Source organism: Oryx dammah, unplaced genomic scaffold (assembly GCF_014754425.2).
Source record: "Oryx dammah isolate SB20612 unplaced genomic scaffold, SCBI_Odam_1.1 HiC_scaffold_12, whole genome shotgun sequence".
Taxonomy (NCBI): Eukaryota; Metazoa; Chordata; class Mammalia; order Artiodactyla; family Bovidae; genus Oryx; species Oryx dammah.
Genome location: NW_024070196.1, coordinates 70,348,397 through 70,369,984, shown reverse-complemented (window position 1 = coordinate 70,369,984; position 21,588 = coordinate 70,348,397). Strand labels below are relative to the sequence as shown.

At 59.6% G+C, this 21,588-nt stretch overlaps 1 protein-coding gene across 1 annotated transcript in view; it reads left to right on the top strand.

Annotated features, from left to right (window-relative positions):
- Positions 1-21,565, top strand: part of UPB1 (beta-ureidopropionase 1) — a 27,886-nt gene extending 6,321 nt beyond the window's left edge. Inside the window, exons 3-10 of the mRNA XM_040251194.1 lie at positions 1,452-1,539; positions 6,256-6,350; positions 10,746-10,907; positions 12,623-12,792; positions 17,009-17,090; positions 18,163-18,205; positions 19,436-19,590; positions 21,142-21,565. Of these exons, the coding sequence (XP_040107128.1) occupies positions 1,452-1,539; positions 6,256-6,350; positions 10,746-10,907; positions 12,623-12,792; positions 17,009-17,090; positions 18,163-18,205; positions 19,436-19,590; positions 21,142-21,225 (879 nt within the window). The 3' untranslated portion in view covers positions 21,226-21,565. The remainder of the gene's footprint in view (positions 1-1,451; positions 1,540-6,255; positions 6,351-10,745; positions 10,908-12,622; positions 12,793-17,008; positions 17,091-18,162; positions 18,206-19,435; positions 19,591-21,141) is intronic.
- Positions 21,566-21,588: the final 23 nt, after the last annotated feature.

Genomic DNA, 21,588 nt, shown 5'->3' with positions numbered 1-21,588 from the left:
CGTGGTCCCCGCTGGCCGACCAGCTGCTCTGCCCTGGTGTGCCCCCCGCCCCGGCCCTCCAGCCACATTCCCTGCTGGCAGACCAGCTGCTCTGCCCTGGTGTGCCCGTCCCTGGCCCTCCAGCCACGGTCCCCGCTGGCCGACCAGCTGCTCTGCCCTGGTGTGACCCCCGCCCCGGCCCTCCAGCCATGTCCCTTGCTTTTTTCTTTCTTTGGCCCCTACCACTTTCTCCGCCTCCCTCTCCTGGGATGGAGCTCAAGTTGCCAGAGAGGAGGCCACCCCTCGGGCTCCCGCGCTCTCCGTTGGAACCCTGCCTCTTGGGCTCCGGCCAGCGCACAAGTCTGTCCAGCCCGTGTGCCTCTGCCTGGCTCCTCGGTGCGGGAGTCACCCGCGCAGCCTCCATCGGGTTGCAGATCTGTCTCCTTAGCCAGTCCGGGTTGTCAGGAGGTCATGGGGGGGCAGAGATGTGGTCCTTACCTCCCCACCCCCCTCCAGCACCTAGAAACATGCTCCCAGCCCAGTCTCTGCAGGGTCCTGTGGGGGGGTTACCCGGTGTCTCTGGGTTTCAGCCTGGCCCCACCAGGTTCTGCTGGTCTGTCTCTAAGCAAAAACACTTCCAAATGTCTCCTGGGAGCCAGACAGCGGGTTGAGGACACAGATAATTTGAGGATGCCTCTCCCAAGGAGCTCGTGGGGTCGTGGGACGGGAAAGCCCAGGGGAGCGGTGCTGCTCTCGGGGTGCATGTAGGCTGGGGGGCAGCCCAGGTACCCCGATTCTCGCCCCCACTGTGGACGACACGTGAGAACACATGCCGGGCAGGTCAGGTCAGGGGAGGGAGCACGTTCTGGTAGAGGGCGCAGCTGGGTGTCCTTGGAAGATCAGGAACACGCGGGGACAGAGCTGGCAGGACTGGGCATCCCCACAGCCGCAGACGCAGGGTGTCCTGAGTGACCGGGGTCCCAGGGCTGGGGGCCAAGGCGGGAGGTGACCCAGGGGAGGGCTCTGGTGTGTGCTGGGCCCCTCTCTCAGCAAGCAGCTCACATCTCAGCAATGCCACGAGGCGGGCAGCTTTCTCCCCATTCTCCAGACAGGGAAAACCCAGGCTCAGTGAGGCGGCGTCCAGCACCTGGGGGACCCCAGGCCCTCTGCTTCTCCACTTTTGCCCATGGCTTCAGGCCCGAGGACTGTCCCCCATCCCAGAACCTCCCACCCCGCGCGTCTTCCGGGAGCAGGCCCGGTGGGGGATGGGCCTTAAAGTTGGCCTCAACCAGTAGAACCCGAGGAGAAGGAAATGGCAGCCCACTCCAGTGTTCTTGCCTGGAGAATCCCAGGGGCGGGGGAGCCTGGTGGGCTGCCGTCTGTGGGGTCGCGCAGGGTCGGACACGACTGACGCGACTCAGCAGCAGCAGCAGAACCCGACGGGCTCTCACGCTCGCTGTCTGACTTGCCAGGTCGCCGCCCTACACAGGCGCATGGAGGCCGTCGTGGAGGTGGCTGCTGTGTGCGGAGTCAACATCATCTGCCTCCAGGAGGCGTGGAGTAAGTCCCTCTCCCGACGCTTTCTCTGCTACTTGCAAAACCGCGCTGTCTTATCTCCACGTCGCCGAGAGCAGCTGCTGCTACTGCTGCTGCTAAGTCGCTCAGCCGTGTCCGACTCTGGGCAGCCCCCTGGACTGCAGCCCACCAGGCTCCTCCGTCCATGGGATTCTCCAGGCAAGAACACTGGAGTGGGCTGCCATCGCCTTCTCCAGGGGCATCATCTGCTACGTGATTTCTTAAAAATCTCCTTTCATTTCTCATCCCTCGAGAGGTTCTTTATCAACAGCACGAGCAACCCCGGAACCCGCTTCTCCTTCTTACATGCCTCAGCCTCTCCTCTGAGCCTTTTCATTGTTCCTCCCAAAGCAGCCTGCCGGGAGAATCCCTGGACAGAGGAGCCTGGCAGGCTGCAGTCCACGGGGTCGCAGGAGTCGGACACGACTGAGGGACTGAACACACGCACACACACACACGCACACACGCACACACACACACACGCACACACGCACACGCACACACACGCACACACACACACACAGCAGAGAGCAAAGGTGTGCGTCCCTTCTGCCACCGGCACCCAGCAGGTCATCCCGTTCTTCACATTTCCCGGCACGTCTGTGTTTTCGCTCTCCGGTGACACTTTTGCTATGTCTGCCTCTTCTGTTAGACTGTAAATTCCATGTGGTCAGTGCCTGGGTGGTGGTAATTTTTCTCATCCCAATCCCCACCCCCTCCCTTTTTTTTTTAACATTCAAAAAATTTTGATTGTAAAGCATGCACGTTGCTACAATCGGTAAATGTATAATTCAGCGACGTTAAATACAATCGCAGAGTTGTTTTGACTGTCATCACCGTCTCGACCCAGACTTTTTCGTCATCTCCAGCCAAAACTCTGCGCTAACTCAGCAGCAACTCTCCCATCCCTGAAAATGTCTATTCTGATTTCTGTCCCCATGCATTTGACGACACTGGGGCCTCGTGCAAGTGGAATCCTGCAGCGTTTGGCCTTTGGTGTCTGGCTGGTCTCGCTGAGCGTCCTGTTTCAAGGCCCGTCCCTGTTGTTGCGAGTGTCAGACTGTCCTTCCTTTTCGTGGCCGCATAATATCCCATTGTTCGAACGGATCACATTCTGTTTACTCTTTCTCCTACCCCCATCTTATCTTTAGTGGCTTGAATAATCCTTGGTACATAACAGGTGCTAAAAATATTTGTTGGATGGTTTAACCAACTTCTTCTCTTTCTTGGAAAGCTCCCACTCATCCATCAAGGCTTAATGTGGACACCCCCTCCTTTGGGGGGCCCTGGGGGCTCCCCTCACAGAACTGAGCACCCCACCAGGTTCCCATTGAGTGCCCCATCTCGGCTGGCATCTCCCGAGGGCATGGCGGGGTCTAAGTCCAGAGCGTGCCTTGAGGAGCGCTGGTTCAGTGAATGGGGGACCCCCTTTTCCCTCTGATTTGCAAAATGTGGTTAGAACTTTGCAGCCAGCCTCCCCCAACCTGCCTCCCACATGCTGCTTTTGAAAGTTTGTTTACACTACAGGGGTTGTGAAAACAGGAAAAGAAACCATTAAAATGGAAATGGAGAAATGTGGAGAGCTTAGCAACCTGAAATGAAATCGGAAAGGGAAGTTGTATCCTCTTGGGGCCCTTGAGTCTCTCCTAATGCTCTGAAAGCTGCGAGTGAGCGGTCGTTAGGGATCTTTCTTTGTTATCAACAGCATTCTTGTTGGCTTCCTTAAAATAGCTCATCCGTCTTCACCCAAGGAGCCTGGGGAGTCTTGAGCCCAATGCCGAGGCCCCCGGGGCTGCTGCTGGTAGAGTCCGCTGCCCACTTCGCTGCCTCCGTGGGCCACGACCCGGGCGGCCGAGGTGGTTGCGGTGCCACCGTCGTCCCAGGTCGCCAGGGACTGGAAGGGACTGGGGAGCCTGGTGCCCGGCTTCCTCCTCTGTGGGATGAAGAGTCACGCTCACTTCACGGGGTATTGGGACAGGCTGCCTCTCACCAGGCCTGGCACCGTGCTGGGCACGCAGCCTGGGTTTGGGAAAGACTGTGACGACTTAAAAAAAAAAAATGCACCACGTGAGAGTTAAGTTTTACTGGGGGCAATATGAGGACTGCAGCCCAGGAGACAGCCCCTCAGACAGCTCTGAGAAGCTGCTCCGAAGGGGTAGCGGGGGAAGGTCAGTCTCTGTGTATTTTGGTTACAGGGGAGCGCACGCGTGTGTTTTTCTGGTAGAAAGTTTCTGCTGGTCTCGTGAAGCTTCTGTTCAGGGGGAACAGTCACCACCACGAAGGATTCTCGTGCTTTTCTAGACACGAGGGCATACAGGAGCTGGCTCATAACATCAGCCTCTGAGAACACCTGCCTCCCTGAAGGCCTGTCCTGCCAGTTTTCCAGGGCAGAGTGCCCCGCTTCTGCTCTGACAGCGAACTCCTGCAGGGGGTGCTGGGGGTCAGCAGCGGCCACAGCACAGTCATCTGCTCCTTGCAGAGGCAGATGGCAAGCCCCCCAGGCAGGTGCCGATCGGTGGTCGCCAGTTGATGACAGTTATCACCCACAAAGAGGCCACACGTGCCCTGTGCAGCAACCAGGTAAAGGCCTCCTCGGCCACATCCCACAGCTTTCCCACAAACCTTCCCTGCAGGCCGGTCGGTTTCAGAGCCATCCAGCGGCATTAACACTGTGCAAATGCCAAGTAAATAGTTGCCTCTGTGTGGCAACCTCAAGCTCTGCTTTTTCGGAATGTTGTGGAATTTTTTTTTTTCAAACATTTTCCACCCTCAGCCGGTGGGGGAACCCACAGGTGCAGAGGGCCAACTCTGCACGGAACTGGTCCAAAGAAGGAATTCAGTGCTCCAAGTCACAAGGAAAAGACAACAGCTCGGCAGGAAGCGGGCAAAGGGTGCGGAAGAGATTACCTGGAGGATGAATCCAGAAGAGCCGGGGACCACGCGGCCGGGCTCCAGCTCGCGGGGGACGCAGGAGAGCGCCAGCAGACCAGCGGAGGTGGAAGCGTGTGCGTGAGGTGGCGGAGCACGCTCGGCCGGAGTGCGTGCCTCCCTGGTGCCTACCCCCGGCCGGCCCCCTCCACCCCCACAGGGGAAACCTCCGCTGAGAGTCTGGTGCCCTGGCATTCTTTGAATTGTTACCGCACGCGTGTGTACCTGCTTTTTCTTTTTTTTAAAGCACACAAACCTCAGTGAGTTATGAACCTTCCTGCTGAGCTGGCCCTCTCGATGGCCGGGCATCATCTATCCAGAGAGGACAGAAAGCATGCTTTTATTCCCGGAGACCGCTCAGCCCATCCAGCGTGTCCCAGAAGCCTGCCGGGGTCATTACACGAATGGCTTTCCTCGTTCCTGAAGAGGCCTCGGCCCCCGGGAGAAGGAGCATTCCTCTTGACGTGGGAGGGGACCCTCGGACACCATCTCCAAGAAGCCTCGGCTGTGCTCGTAGCAACCTGCAGGTCGGCCAGCAGTTTCTGGCTGTACCTTGTACAGAATTGTTCCACATGTGGTTTAGTCGCTAAATCGTGTCTGACTCTCGCAACCGCAGGGACTGTAGCCCCCGAGGCTCCTCTGTCCATGGGACTTTCCAGGCAAGAGTACTGGGGTGGGCTGCCATTTCCTTCTCCAAGGGGATCTTCCCGACCCAGGGATGGAACCCGGGTCTCCCGCGTTGGCAGGCGGGTTCTTTACTGCTGAGCCACCAGGGGATCCCTCTGTGTGTGTGTGTGGTTGACCTTACGGTAGCATAGACAGAGCAAAAAGTTGACGGTTTTACCCATTTTTTGTGGGTTCAGTTCCGTAACAGCCAGCGCACTCACACTGTCGTGTATCCATCGCCACTGTCCACGGGCAGAGCCTTCTCACCTGCCCGCACTGATGCCCCAGCCCCTTGAACAGCAGCCCGTCGTTCTGCGCGCCCCTCAGGCCCGGCACCTGTCCTTCCGCTCTCTGTCTCCGTGAACCTGCCTGTCCCGGGCGCCCCATGTGAGTGGACCCGTGCAGCGCTTGTCCTTCTCTGTCTGCCTTATCTCACCGCACGTAATGTCTGCAGATTCACGGGGTCGCAGAGAGTCGGACACGACTGAGCGACTGAACTGAACTAGTCGTCAGGGTTCACCCGTGTTGGAGCAAGTGTCGGAATCTCCTGCCTTGTTTTTTCTTTTTAATCTTTTTTTAAATTTCCGGCCTTTTTAAGGCTGAATAAGGTGGCTCAGCGGTAAAGAATCTGCCCACCAATGCAAGATACGTGCGTTCGACCCCTGGGTCGGGAGGATCCCCTGGAGAAGGAAATGGCCACCCGTTGCAGTATCCTTGGCTGGGAGAATCCCCATGGACAGAGGAGGCTGGCAGGCTATGGCCCACGGGGTCACAAAGAGTCGCACGCGCCTGAGCACACAGCACAGTATCCCACCGAGTGGGTGGACCGCCGTCCAGCCGTTCATCCGCTGGTGGACCCGGGTCGTTTCCATCTTTCGGCCGCTGTGAGCCTGGGTGTGCAAGTGTTTGTTCAGCTTTCTGCTGCAAGTGTGTCTAAGACCGTAGGCAGGATGGCTGGCCTCACCCCTAGAAGCCAGGAATGGGGAGGGTCTGCCCGTTGTCCACAGCTGGGGGTGGGCTCAGGAGGCAGGACCCCCACACCAGGCCGAGGGGCCCCCTCAGAGGCCGTGAGCCTGGGTGTGACTCTGGCCTTTCTCCTCTCCACAGCGATGCCCTTTGCTTTCTGTACGAGAGAGAAGCTTCCGTGGACAGAATTTGCCGAGTCAGCGGAGGATGGGCCCACCATCAAGTTCTGTCAAGAGGTAGGACGTTAAGCGGCCTTTTGGCGGCAAGCCAGCCCTGGGGTCGGCCGGACACGTGCGGGTCAGAGCGTGGCCGCCTCGGCCAGGGTGGTCCTGCCCCATGGCAAGTGTGCCCGCCTGGCTCTGGTTTTGCCAGATAAGAGTAGATAAGACTGTTTATTGCCCTTTTTTTTTTCTTAAGTGTCCTTTCACTTGAAATCAGTTTCAGAGCCAGAGGGGCCCTTCATGCCTTTTTAGAAAATGACATTAATGAATTCCTGTTATTCATGGCTGCACTGGGCCTCCATTGCTGCGTTGAGGCGAGTGGGGGCTCCCTCGAGTTGGGCCCCCGGGGCCCCAGGGGTGCCGGCTTCGGCAGTGGCGGTTCCCGCTGCTGTCTGGAGCACCGCCTCACTAGTTGGGGTGCACAGGTTTAGCTGCTCTGCGGCAGGTGGGATCTTCCCCGACCGGGGATCGATCCCGTGTTCCCCACCTTGGCAGGCCGACTCTTCCCCGCTGGACCCTCCAGAGAAGTTCCCCGTCGTGGCTTTTTAAGTGAGGGAGCTGCAGCCCAGAGACGCAGCCTGGGGGTGACCTGCCCAGAGCAGGGTCTGCAGCCAGCAAGGGGCGGCCCTGGCACCTGGGGACTAGGGTCAAGCCTGCGTCCCTGGCCAGAGCCCTGTACCCCACTTGCTGGGGCCTGACAGGTGTGTCCCGTCTCATCAGTGTAGAAACCAGGCCTCATTTTTCTTTATTTAAACCTCATAGTGTGTTCCAAGATTCTGTTTCTATGCCTTGTCCAGGAAGGGCAGCTGTGTGGGGGCAGAGAACAGGTCCGCGGTTGCCAGGGGCTAAGCGGGGAGAAGGGATGAGCAGGGATGCGCACGGGGACGGGCTTTCCGCTTGGGGTGTTGAAAACTTTCTAAAATTAGGTTGTGGTGTCGGTTGCACAACTCTGAATGCACTGAAAACCACGGACTGCTGCCCTTTGAAGCGATGGACTTTATGCTCCTTGAACTGTCTTCGTGGAGCGGCCACCCCAGAAACCCCCATGACGTCCCACATGGTGGCTTATGCTCACTCTCACCCGGAAAACTCCCGTCATTCCTGCGGAAACTTCGGGGCTTTTGGGGCAATGCTGTGACCACAGTGACCCTGTCAGTACCGAGCCGTGATCCCAAGCAGCCCCCTTCTCAGGCTGCAGGGAGACATCTCCCAGCCACTAGGTCGGTTCTGTGCCTCGGACAAGGAGCTGACAAGGACGGGGCGGGAAGTGACCGCAGACAGCGTGCCTGGACCAGCACAGGAGGAAGAAAGGGCAGGAGGAGGACGGACGTGCGCTGGCCCAGGGCACCCGTGTCCACGTCGAGGGGCATGCCGCCCCTGAGTGGCTCCTGGCGTCCTGCAGCACCGTCACCGTCCTGTCACTGAGGTCGGGGGAGCAACGGGCTGAGCACAGATGACTGGCTGGGGCTGCTCCTCCTGGCCCCCAGATCCTGTAGTTCTTATTTGAGACAAAAGAAATCTGGTATCCAAGAGTTACGTTTGGTTGGGTTCTGGGTTTCTGGGTTTTTTTGGGTAGATGAGACATATGATTTTTTTTCCTTTTTTTAATCCTTTTTTTTTGGCTGTGCCAAGAGGCGTGTAGAAGCTTAGTTCCTCAACCAGAGGTTGAACCTGTGCCCCTGAAGTGGAAGCGCAGAGTCTTAACCACTGTACTGCTGCTGCTGAGTCGCTTCAGTTGTGTCCAACTCTGTGCGACCCCCTAGACGGCAGCCCACCAGGCTCCCCCGTCCCTGGGATTCTCCAGGCAAGAACACTGGAGTGCGTTGCCGTTTCCTTCTCCAATGCATGAAAGTGAAAAGTGAAAGGGAAGTCGCTCAGTCATGTCCGACCCTCAGCGACCCCATGGACTGCAGCCTTCCAGGCTCCTCCGTCCATGGGATTTTCCAGGCAAGAGCACTGGAGTGGGCTGCCATTGCCTTCTCCACTGTACTGCCAGAGAAAGCCCTTGTTTTCTTCTTTTTATTGCGCTAAAAGGGCTTCCCAGGTGGCTTGGTGGTAAATAATCTGCCTGCCAATGCAGGAGAGGAGGGTTGGATCCCTGGGTTGGGAAGATCCCCTGGAGGAGGAAATGGCAACCCACACCAGCACTCTTGCCAGGGTGCTGTCAGGGATGAGGAGCCTGGTGGGCTGCAGTCCGCGCGGTGGCAGAGCGTGTGGCGTGCCTGAGCGCGCACACTGCAGCAGAAAACACGTCAGTGCTCGCCTCAAGCACTCGTAGCCGTCCCGGTCAGGGGTGGTGAGTGCCTTCACAGCGTTGCGCGACAGGCCTCCAGAAGTTGTTGTCTTGTAGGCCCGAAACCCTCCAGCCACATATCAACCCCGCTCCACCTCCAGCTGCGGGCACCTGACGTCCCGCTTCATCTCTGTGAATTCGACTGCTTTCAATGCCCCACCTGAGTGCACGTCTGCAGTGCCGGTCCTTTTGCACCTGGCTGGTTTCACTTGGCATGACGTCCTCAGTTTCATCCACGTCAGAGACCACAGCCACTTCACCCGTGGGCCAGGACCGCCCCCCTTCTTAAGGCTGGACAACACTCCGTTCAGTCCATCCTAAAGGAAATCAACCCTGAACACTTGTTGCAAGGACTGATGCTGAACCTCCAAAACTCTGTCAACCCGATGCAAAAAGCCAACTCATCAGAAAAAACCCTGATGCTGGGAAAGATCGAAGGCAGGAAGAGAAGGGGGCTGCGGCAGAGGATGAGCTGGTTGGATGGCATCACCGACTCGATGGACATGAGTTTGAACAAGCTCCGGGAGATAGTGAAGGACAGGGGAGGCTAGGAGGCTACAGTCCATGGGGTCCCAAAGAGTTGGACACGACTGAGCAGCTGAACAAAAAGACAGAATACTCCGCTGCAACCATGCGTAAAGCCGCTCAGTCGTGTCTGACTCCTTGTGACCCCAGGCGCTGCAGCCCGCCAGGCTCCTCTGTGCATGGGATTTTCCAGGCAAGAGCGCTGGAGAGGGGTGCCTTTGCCTTCTCCGACTGCGTGCACACGCCACGCTTTATCTGGTGGGGTTGCCCCCTCCCTTGGCTGGCGTGAGCAGCGCTGCTGGGGACACGGCTGAGCACTCATACTCTCCCGCTCAGCTGCCAGCCCTGTGGCGCTTGCGTTTAACTCCGTGAGGAACCCAACATCATTTATACTCCTGCTGGCATTTTATGAAGGTTCCCGTTTCCCCACACCCTTGTCAGCGCTCCTTATCTGCTTTTTCTCATTTTGTCTCGTTATTACCTCTGGGTCTGAAGGTCTGTGGGAAGTGGTGTGAAGGCTTGCTTCTATTTTATTTGTACTGCGGGGTCTGTGATCTTTGTCGAGGGGTCACAGGGTTGGAAAACGTAAGACTTTGCTCTCTGCACCCTTTAGAATTAGGAAATCAGCCTTAGCCACACTAGAAAGGTCCCCAGGGCTATGTTCAGTGTTTCAGAAATCCTGAATAACCCGTATGCTGCTGATAGAAGCCCAGGCTCATGGAAATGTCAAGGGATTTGATTCTGACTAGAACTGTTTAAGTGTAGACTGCTTAAGAATCAGGAGAGTGGGACTTCAGGACGGTCCAGAGGTCCAGAGTCTGCAGTCCCCCTGCTGGGGGCAGAGCTCAGCCCCTGCTTGGGGAGCTCATATCCTGCATGCCAGCTGATCCCACGCCAATATTACATACAACCAGCAACTACCTGTAAAAGTATAAACCACAACAACACAGAGCAATGCAAAAATGCAGCCAGTGGGAGACTGAAGCTCTCTCTCTTAGATCTTGGATCAAGGAGAAATCAAAGATGGAATTACAACATGTCTGGGAGAAAAAGATTATACGAACATGTCATATTCAAGCAATGCAAACTGATGGCATTGTATCGTGCCATATGAAAAAAACATCTAAAAACAGAATAGAGAAAGTATCTCGCCTGTTGGCACAGACGTCGTCATTTGGTCACTAAGTCGTGTCCCACCGTTTGTAACGTGGCACACAGTAACTGAGGTGAAGAAACGGTTCTTCTCACTTGTAGCAGAAAGAGAAAAAGGATGCATTTCAGGTCTTTGGGGAGATCAGAAGTGGGATTAGGGGTCCTGTGGTCGTTCTGGGTTTAATTTTGGAGGCGTGGCCCTACTGTTCTCCACTGCAGCTGCGCCGTCCTTCCACTCCCAGCGGGAGTGCCCGAGGACGATGCCGGTTCCTATGTAGCTAAGCTTGGGCATCAGAACAGCGCTGGCATTTGGTCTTTAAAAGGACAAGCGTAGAGAGAGCTCGGAACCCAGACATTGTCTAGGAGGACCCTCGAATCCTTCCGTAAAAACGTCCTATGTGCGATTTGAAAGGAGGGTGGCGCCACGTCTGTTTTTCCAGCTGGCGAGGAAGCACGGCATGGTGATGGTGTCCCCCATCCTGGAGCGAGACTCGGCCCACGGGGACGTCCTGTGGAACACGGCTGTGGTCATCGCCAGCTCCGGAGCGGTCCTGGGCAAGACGAGGAAGAACCACATCCCCAGAGTGGGCGACTTCAACGAGGTGAGCCGCCCCGCCTGGGCCCGTGAGCAGCCCGGCCGCCACGCGGTGTGACTTCCCTGCGTCGCCCTGCGTCACACGGGCGGCTGGGGTACGGTGGGCGTCCCGGGCAAGTCCCCACGTGTCTTTAGAACAGAAGGCTATGTTCTTGCATATATTAATGTTTTTAAAAATATAAGCCAGGTTGGCCTCCTGGAATTCTTCTTGAAAGTAAGGAGCATGCTTTCAGGTCTACTCTGACCTGCTTTTCTGGAGATTCATTCTGTTCAGTTTTTTGAGAGTTTGATATTGAAACTCCAGCTAAAAGTCTTAGTTTACTTAAAAAAAAAAATCATTGTAAACTGTATGTCACTTTGTCCTCTATTTTCCAAGTCTCCTGTCAGTGTGTTATCACACTTCCATAATTTAAAAAATAAAGAGGGAAAAGAAAAGCAGCACATAAGTTAAAACCAGTAGCGACGGTGCACACGCGTGAAGCGGTCGCCGGGCCCTGCAGGCCCTAAGCGCCTCGTCCGTCAAGGTCTAGTCCCTGCTCGGGGGCGGGGGGGAGTCCTTGTCTGGGGCTCCCCCGGGGTCTGAGGGTCAGGTGGCTGCGAGGGCTGCACGTCTGAGCACAGGTGTGTAGGCTGGGGCTTCGGCCCGTGCTCAGGGCCTGACTGGTTGGCTGTCCTAACTGGTTAACGCCCATCGTGGGTGGAGGGAGGTGGACATTGGCTGGCGGGAAATGGACCTCACCTAATGCCTGAGATCCGACGTCTGAACTGGATCTGCAGTAAGTACAGCTGTTCAGGGTGTGATGCCCTCTGCCCTCTCCAGCTGTGGGGGTCCCAGCTGTTCCCAGGCCGGTCGGGCAGACGTGAAGGGGTGTGCAGAGCTGGCTGAGGCCCCCAGAGGAGAAAGAAGCACCCAGCGTGCCCCAGGGACCGCTGGAGGCGGGGGGCAGCAAGACGTGCCCCCGAACCTGCTCACTCTGGGCTTAACCCTGAGCTCCCCACAGAGAGCGACAGACTTGTCTCGGCGCACCAGGACCTGCTCCCGTGTCCACGCCATGCACACATCCTGGCTGCTGCCCAGCTCAGCTGAATTTTGAGGTTAACGGGAGGAGGCAGAGGCAGGGAGTGGACCTGCGTGGGACCCTGGCCGGCACCCCGAGGGGGCTGGCGGAGTTGCCAGGACTGTGTCCCGCCTGCCTGCCGTGGGAGATGTCCTTGACCCCAGGCAGTGTGTCCAGGGAGGCCCGTGGAACAGGGCACTTCCAGGGAGGAATTCCAGTCTCAGATGGGCCTTGGTCGGTGGCTCAGATCACACACGATGGCGTGTGCCACCCCCAAGCCGGCGGGGTACAGATGGCTGGTGAGGACGTTGGCCACACGCCCCGGCCTCTAGTGGTGCTGGGATGAAACCTCACCCAGTTTATCCTTGACATAGTGCAGGAAGAAACTCTGGGGGCTTTCTGCCGCGTCACCGCAGGTCTGCGGGCAAGTGCTCCAGCCACGGTGCTTTCCCCTCGGGCGAGCTTCTTCGTGTTGTGTCTGGGTTTTCAGGGCTGGGTTTGTTTTTTTTTAATTTTAGCTTAAGTGGTCTGAAATTTTGGAGTTTAGCGTCATACCAGGAGTGTCCCTTCGGGAGGACGGGCGATGTTTTCATTTTTCTGTCAAGCCTAAGAAAAGGGAAGTCTGGCGGCTCAGAGCATCTGTCCGCGGCCCTCTGTCTTCCAGTCCACATACTACATGGAGGGAAACCTGGGCCACCCCGTGTTCCAGACCCGGTTCGGGCGGATCGCCGTCAACATCTGCTACGGGCGGCACCACCCGCTCAACTGGCTGATGTACAGCATCAATGGGGCCGAGATCATCTTCAACCCGTCCGCCACCATCGGAGCGCTCAGGTCACTGGGCCCAAGGGGGCTCGGCGGGGGCCTGGGGGCCGGGTTTCGGGGCGCAGAGGCAGGTTGGGCGAAGACGCCCCCGAGCCCCAGGACGGTGAGTGCTAGGGTCAGCCAACTTAAGCGTCCGTTACAGTGCCCCCCTCGAAGAGCTGAGGGGTCTCCCCAGGTGGTGCTACGTGGTCACGAACCCACCTGCCGATGCAAGAGACACAGGAGGTGGGGGTTCGATCCCTGGGTCGGGAAGATATCCCCCTGGAGGAGGGCAGGGGAGCCCACCGCAGTATCCTTGCCTGGAGAATCCCCATGGACAGAGGCGGCTGGCGGGCTGCAGTCCCCAGGGGTCGCCCAGACTCGGACACGGCATACTGAACAGTACCCTGCTGCGAAACACCGTCCTTGGCTGCGGCGAGGTCCCGGACAGGGCCCGCTGGCAGGATTTGGGAAAGCTCCCCTTCTAAGGGCCGGAGCATCGGGGGTTACCTGAGCAGCTTTGGCTCCCCTCCCATCCCGTGTGGGTGGGCGACGATGGAGGGGTCCGAGCTGAGAGGGTCCTTGAGAGATCAGTCAAGGGTCTCTGCCACCTGCGTTTACCCAGCCACGTGGTGTCAGCCTTATCCCTGAGCAGACAAAGCTGCTGTCACAGGGCGCGGGGCGGGCTCCGGGGCCTCCCCGGGGCACTCGCTGGGCTGCAGTGACCGGCACCAGCACCCTTTCATAGCTTCGCCCTCCCCAGCAGCGGGTGGTTTCCAGCTTTGCCTCATCAAGGAGCAGGAGAGCTCCAGGCATCTGTGCGAATGCCTCTCTCCCCAGCTCGCTTCCCCCAGAGCATTCCGGGGTCTGCGGTGTCATCGGGGGTGGGGGGTGGCGGGTGGGGGGAGGGGGAGTGTCCATCCCCAATGGAGGGGGGCAGCTCGGGGGCAGCCTGCAGTCCCCTGGGGGCCCACCCTGTCACTCCTGCCCTCGCTCGCCACACGATTTCCGAAATTTAAATGTGGGGACATAGCCGTCATTTCACCTCGAACTTGCTGCTGAAAGTGAGGACTCTTCCCTCAGCGCGCTGATCTGCACGGCCGTCCCTTACAGAACGACCCCGTCCTGTCTGTGTCTAGGGGGGAGCGCTCTCGGGCACAAGGGGGCGGTCACGTCTGAGCTCTCCTCCCCACCCCCAGAGAGGCAGCGGGCAGCCTGGCCACTGTGACAACGTCCCCGGAGAGTCGTGAGGAAGAGTGGTTCCTGGTCGTCCAGCCAGCAAGCCTGGACAGACGCCCCGGGCCACACAGCGGAGCAGCCACGTGTTACACACACAGCGAGCTGCATCACCCCAGAGGGGTCCCTGAAGCCAGTGCCCCGCAGCGCACAGCTGAGCGCAGGCTGGGAGGGACACAGCTGTAGCCTGGACTCAGATGTCACCTCTCCGTGCGAGCGCTTCTGGGCTTTTATCAGCCCCAGTTAAGCAGACAGAAGCTGCTCAACGTAACACACGCGTGATGGCTCGTGACCTTGGCTTAGGAACTGCTGTCCGTCTTCCTTCCTTGGACAGCAGTGGTCCCACCCACTCATGCCCTCCAGGGAGGGTGTGTTTCTGCTGGCAACTGAAGCGCTGACGGGTCTTTTGGAAGCCTCATGTCTGAGCAGCTCCCACAGCGTTCACCCCGTTGCGCGCTCAGCCGCTCAGTCGTGTCTGACTCTCTCAACCCCGTGGACTATAGCCCACCAGGCCCCTCTGTCCATGGGATTCTCCAGGCAAGAAGACTGCAGTGGGTTGCCGTTTCCTCCTCCAGGGCATCTCCCCACTGGAACCCTGTCTCCCGTATCTGCTTCCCGCTGAGCCATCCGGGGAAACCCTCACACCCTTGACCAGATAATTACAGCCTGAAAACCTTAGCTTGAGGGCAGTTTGGCGAGAGCAGAGGAAAGCTTCCTGCGTGAAGTTGCTCAGGGCCATGCGATGGACAGCAGGGAAAAGCTGGAAGGGAGAGAGCGCTCACGGTCAGCTCCTCTCTCCCAGCGGTGATCGTCCAGCCGTCCTGGGGCTAACACAGCTCCATGACCCCTGCCTGTGAGCAGAAAGGACATCTCCAGGCTGGGGTCAGAACCCTGCCGAGACTCTCCTTGCTGAGGATGGCCGTAGAGTGTGGAAAACGGTACAACAGGCAGTTCACTAGGACGGGGGGACGCAGGGTGAGTTTCTTAAAATACTGAAGGGTTGTTTGTGGAATCGACGCTGAGGGTTTACAAGCAGGAGGCCCGGCAGAGACCCACCAGCTGCACGGCAGCCTCGGCTCACAGCTTCTAGAAGCACCCATCCCCTTCTCTGACATCTCCCCCCTCCTGTATCAGCACCCCTCCCCACACACACACGCGCGTGCGCGTGTAAACACGTGTGCCCGTCGCGGGAGCGGGCAGGATTTCCGCACGTAGCGTCCCCCAGTTCCGAGCACCCAATAGAGGCACAGTGCGGTTTGATGAACCGAGTCACCGTGAGCCCTGCAGCCGAGTGGTCAGAGATTTCCGCCCTCCCACCCTTCCCCACTGTGGCTGATTTCAGGGGCCGGTGCACCCCGCCCGCCTGGCCCAGCCCAGCTCTCAGGAACCTCCAGCCTTGTCTGAGAGCCTCGGTGTCCTGCCGGCTGGGGGTTGGGTCCTGGCCCCCTCACCCTCCCTGGAGAACTGCAAGATGTGTGTTTCGAGGCGCCTGCTCCACACCTGTCTATTTAATTCCCGAAAATGTCAGCGACGGGCGTGTTTCTGTAAAAATCTTTTCTTAAAAGTTTTGTCAGCTCAGCCGAGCAGCTGGGGGGAGAAAAACAGGAAAATGAGTCCCTCCGTCAAGGCTGGAATTTTTTTCCCCCCTCCAGACTCGTGAACGCTGCTGAGAATTAGGCTTGTGACAAGTACCCACCCACCCCTCCACCTACTCCCCGGTTTCAGCCAGGTGCACGCTGACAGGAAGGCTCCGGGGCCCGCCGCACCCAGGCACCCCGTGTTTCTGAGTGGGATCGCAGCTCTGCCTCCAGAACCCCAATGGCGCTGTTCCTCAGACCGTCAGTGGCCAGCAGGCCTGCTGAATTCCGTGGCACATTTTGCTGGTGGGCTGCGGACGGACAGGTGTCTGCAGGAGCAGAGTTTCCCACTGAGTCACCCCACCCCTGCAGGCGCTGGACTGGGGGAGCTCAGTTGTGCCCACGTGGGGATGTCCCCATCCTGTGCCCGTAGGAGAACCAGGGTGGGGGGCTCTGCTTCGAGGCTCGGGGTTCAGAAGAGGGAAATGGGGGGCAGCTCAGGGGAGGTGATGCCCGCCTTCAGCCTGAATTCCTCTCAGGTTTAGTATTTGCTGGGCCTGAAATCTTGCCCCGCAGAGACAGACGGCTTTGCAAGGTGGCATGCCAGGGCTCCCCCCGGTACCTCCAGTGGTAAAGAACCCGCCAGCTGAGGGTTCGATGCCCTCCTACCCCAGGTCTGGAAAATTCCCCTAGAGGAGGAAATGGCAACCCACCCTAGTACTCTTGCCTGGGAAATTCCGTGAACAGAGGAGCCCGGTGGGCTACAGTCCATGGGGTCTCAGAGTCGGATATGACTTGTCCTACAAGGGTAGGGGCTGGGGGGCACCCAGGCCCCCAGGCCCCCAGATCCCTTCTGATGTTTACTAGCCTGGGGGCGGGGTGGGTTCCTGACCCCACCTGGCAGGAGGGAATGAGGCAGAAGCAGCAGTTAAGGGGGTCCTGCCAGGCAGCACCCCCCTAACCCTGCCAGACGCTTCAGCTGCCGAAGAAGGGGACGGATGTTTCCTGAAGCCGTGAGCTGATGCTTGTCTGCACAACCTCCCTTTGGGGAAGCTTCAGAAAAGGAAACTTAGGGCGAGGATTTTTTTTTTTTTTTGACCGCACCGCATGGCCTGCGGGATATTAGCTCTCCAACCCGGGATTGAACCCATGCACTCTGCGGTGGGAGAGTGGCGTCTTAACCACTGCACTGCCTGGGGAGTCTCAGGGCGAGGCTTTGATCCAGGGCTGCCGCTGGTGCGTCGGGCGCCCTCCACAGGGCTTCGGCCCGAGCGGGGGACGAGCTGGCCTGTTGGTGGTGGGTGTAGGGTCACCCGTGGGCGCCGTGAGCCCTGCGGCAAGACTGGCACCCCGGCCGCAGCTCAGGGCCGAGCGTCCACTGAGTCAAAGGCTTGGCAGTCGGCAAGCTGGTTCCTCTCCTTTCTCTCGCACAGTGAGTCCCTGTGGCCCATCGAGGCCAGGAACGCAGCCATCGCCAACCACTGCTTCACCTGCGCCATCAACCGTGTGGGCCAGGTGAGTCCCTGAGGCCCAGCCTCCGGGGGGCATCCCCGGCAGGGGAGGGGATAGAGGGATGAGGCAGGAGGCCCAGCCGCTCCCCCAGCAGAAGCCAGGCGGCAGGAGCGGCAGTGGCGGGGGCCCAGGTGAGGACCCCAGGGTTGCACCCCCTCTGGGCACACACGCCCCACACCCCGGGGTCCCTGTCGCCGTGAAAGCTGGCACTGCTCACGCCCTGTTGTGCTTGCAGCTGAAGCCATTTTCAAAGGCTCTCAGCCCATGACCACCACCCAGTACCTGCTTTCTTCCTGTCCTCCCCCCAACCTTGACCTCAGGCACCAAAAGATTTGACTACAAACACCGGGTATTTATTAGGTAACAAATCCTCTTCCGCATTCTTGCTAATCAGATGTCAGACTCTACTCAGAGCATCTGATCAGCCTGAGAGAACCCTGAGTGGGTCCACAGGAAAGAAACTTGGTGTTTTAACCAGCCCGTACGTGGCGCCCCCTCCTGGTTGGACGCGCAGTCTTGGGGAAGGTATTGAGAGTGGGTATCCCTGCTGCCTGCCCTGCCCCCAGGCTGGGCATTGTGAAGCCCCAGGTGCCCTCCACAGCCCGAGAACCAGTCTCCACAACGACTTTCTCTTCTCCCAGCAGACGATAAGCTCCCAAAGGCAAAATCGGGGTCCTTCCCCCGGGGCTGGTCAGATGCCCGGCTGGCCGGGGGGCTGGGACTAGGGGGGCACAGTTCCATCAGGCCGGTCCACACGGCTGTGACTGTGTCCTGGGTCCGTCGCCCGGGCTGACTCTGACGAGCATCCCGCCAGTGCCCCCTAGAGGTGTGTCTTGTATGTGCAGGCTAAGCCGCTTCCGTCGCGTCGCTTTGCGACCCCGTGGACTGCAGTCCGCCAGGCTCCCCGGTCCCTGGGCTTCTCCAGGCAAGAACACTGGAGTGGGCTGCCATTTCCTCCTCCAGGGGACCTTCCCGACCCAGGGACCGAACCCGCGTCTCTTGCGTCTTCCGGCGCTGGCAGGAGGGTTCTGCACTCCTAGCACCAAGTATGTCTTACCTCGGTTTCATTTTCCAGGAGCACTTCCCAAACGAGTTCACCTCTGGGGATGGCAAGAAAGGTGCGTCCAGCTGACTTTCCGTGGGGCTGATTTGGGTGGGGGAAACCTGGCTGTCCCTTCTCCATCTGCTGCCTCCCAGCAGGACCCACCCCACAGACCGTGTCTGCACACCTGCCCCCCCCGCCCCCGTGTGGACCCTGGGCCTGTGACCCCCTGGCACCCCAGATGAGAATGGAGTAGGGGGCTGGGGTGGAGATGGGCCAAGCCGTGGGGGCGCCCTCTGTGAGCTCCCGGAAATAGGGGTGCGTATCCTACCCTGCAGACCACACCCCCCACCGCCCAGCTGTCCAGGCGCCGCCGGAGCCCAGCATGGCTGCCTTGGGGTCCTACCCACAGCTTGCTTGGCTCTGCGGGCAGGGCTGGAATCCGCCACGCCCGGCGCCTCCTCTCTGGCCTGGAATGTGGGAGGGGGCCACCCCCATCTCCAAGGAGCTGTCTGGGAAGCAGAGTGGGGCTGAGCAGGCGTGCCTCCCACAGCACTATTTCCTGAAAGAGCTCAGATCCCCTCAATCGAGGCCTGGGAGACCGGAGCCTCTGGCCCCGCGGGGCTTCCTGTCACAGGACGGGGGTCCTGCCGGCCCTGGGCGGCACCCGCACACTCCTTGCACACCTTCAGGGTGGCCGGCACCCTGCTTTACTGGTGAGGGGCCCGAGGCCCAGAGGGGGGTGAGGGCGACACGGCTGGGCAGGGCTGAGCTCACCGTGGGGGCCACGTGACTCCCTTGGGCCGTGGTGGCTGACGCTGGGGACCAACACCTCTGCCAGGGAGGCCTGTAGAGCGGTTCCTGGGGTCGGAGGTGCTGAGACTCCGCACTCCTAGTGCGGGAAATGGGTTCAACCCCTGGCCAGGGAACAGGATCCAGCATGCCGCAATTACAAAAGGAAGCAAACCAACTATACGCATATATGTGTGTTTATCAGAAAAACAGCATTTTAATCTCGGTTTAAGGATCCCACGTGCAGCACCTAAGACCCAGCGCACCCAAACACATCATAGAAATAAATTAAAAATGATAAAAAGAAAGGTTCCCGGGGCAGAGGGGAGGGCGTTGAGGGCGACTTGCAGCCAGCGGCCGGGCGTCCAGGCCTGATGGGGGAGGCAGGTCCTTGGGGCCGCAGCAGCTGCTGGGGAGAGTGTGGGGGCCCTCGTCCTGGGCGTCTCCCTCACGTGGGTGCGGAGACCACGCACGTCTGCACGCGCTCACGGGCCTCGCGGTCGCTGCCCCGCAGCTCACCGGGACTTCGGCCACTTTTACGGCTCGAGCTACGTGGCGGCCCCGGACGGCAGTCGCACCCCTGGGCTCTCCCGCACCCGGGATGGGCTCCTGGTTGCCGAGCTGGACCTCAACCTGTGCCGGCAGGTGAACGACATCTGGGGCTTCAAGGTGGGTGTCCAGGCCCCTGCTCCTCTGCATGGCCCGGCCTGTTCCCAGCACCAGGACTGCGCGGCTCCAGGCGGCCTGAGGGCCAACTGCGTGGGCCCCCCTCCCCGAGCTGCACAGAAGGCTGGAGGCTGGGGCCTGGGAGGGGAACCATGGGGTCAAACGCTGCCCGGGGCAGCAGGCCTCGATAAATTCTCCACTCATCTGATTTATTAGATTCTGGGCGCCTCCGAGCAGATTCATCTCAATTTCATCTGTCCAGAGAGTAGAGTGGCTTGGCCTCGCTAATCCTCTTTTCCTTCCCAGGCACTTGCACTTACCACAAGATGAATGTGCGTGTCTGGCTCTGCCCGTGGCCAGGCCCCAAGTCTGGGCCCGGACAATGGAGGGAAGTGGGTCGAGGAGGGAAGTGGGCCTTGGCGGCTCCCTGCCTTATGCGCCCGCTTGTAAAACAGGAGGCCTTGGGGGCCTGACACCCTGTAAGGAAGGTGGCAGGTCTCCAAGGATTGTAAGTGCCCGCCTCCCAGAACGGGGTGCTTGCGGCCTGGGCCCCCCCCCCCCCCGGAATACAGTGCATCAGGCACACAGCTAGAGGGTCGCCGTGTTAGCCTCCCGGGGCGTTTCCACCAACTCCGCACCTGCTTCTCAGCACAAACGTCACATTGTCACGATGGGATGACGGCCCAGCGCTCCTGGGCGGGGGCGGGGGTGGGGGTGGTGCCGGGGGCCAGCCAGCCGTGGGCTCCAGGCCCGAGACTCCTGTTTCTGTGAGCATGGGTCCTTGGGCACATTCCCTGAGTCCCAGACCCTCGTCTGAGCGACAGGGCACTGCCCACGCGAAGGTCTCCTGTCTCCTGTCCTCCTGGGAAGCTTAGATTAATGTGGATTCCGCACGGATGGGAAGCGGGAGCCAGTAACCCGAATGGCTTCTCATTAGTAACGTTCTGAAAGCGGAAGCCGTCCCAGGCTGTGAAGACGGGCTGGCTCCTGTCAGAGCCTTGGGAGGGAGGGGGCGGTGGAAAGGACGGGGTGTGAGCGCCCTGGGTGGGTTTTCCTGCCCCGCCCCCAGCCTCTCCCCAGCCGCTGTGTCCAGGATGAGACGCGCGTGCAGTGGGTGGCCCTCCAGAGCCAGGCCGCCGGGGTGTGGATCCCGGGGACCCACTCCTGCCAGTGGTCGGGGGCAGGTCAACCCCTCTCGGGTGGGGGTGCAGGGGGGCAGGACGGCCCTCCTCCCCCTGCCTGGGAGCCCGCCACGCCTTCTGGTGGAAGGTCACAGAGGTGTTCCAGCAGGGGGTGCCGGGGGCGTGAGTCACGTTGGCCTCAGTGATCTTCGCCATCGCCCCGGAATCGGGGTCGGAGGGTCACACCGGGGATGGGGCGGGGTGGGGGGTGGTGTCTCCGAATCCCAGCCTGAGACCATCCTGGCCTCCAGCCCGCCTTCCGGTCGCATTTCTGTCCCACAGCTGCCCTCTAGTGGCAGCAGGCGAGGTGCGCGAATGAGGGCGTTTAGAATGAAACGGGAACCACTCAAAGTCCTGCTGTTTTCGCTTTCAGATGACGGGCAGATACGAGATGTATGCTCGGGAACTTGCCGAAGCTGTCAAACCCGACTACACCCCCAAGATTGTGAAAGAGTAGCGGCCGGCCCTCAGCCCCCGCCCGCCAGGGAGGGCACCTCTGCCCGCAGCAGACGGGCCAGGGCGCCAGGCTCTGCTGTGCCCGGGCTCTCCCTGCGGACTCCCCGGTGGCGCTGCTGTGCCCCGGGTGGGCAGGGAGGTTGGTCGGGTGAGGCGGGCTGGCGCAGGAGCACCGGGTTTCCTTCTCCGGGGATGAAAGCGTTTGGGGTCCGGGTGGAGATGAGTGTTTCACAGCACGGTGGGTGTGACAGATTGGCTGAACCTGGTCACTCTGGTCACTTTGAGGTGGTTAAACTTTGTTGGGTGAATTACATAATTCAATTAAAAGATGATCCCAGGCACAGGATGGTTTGAAGCGAGACCG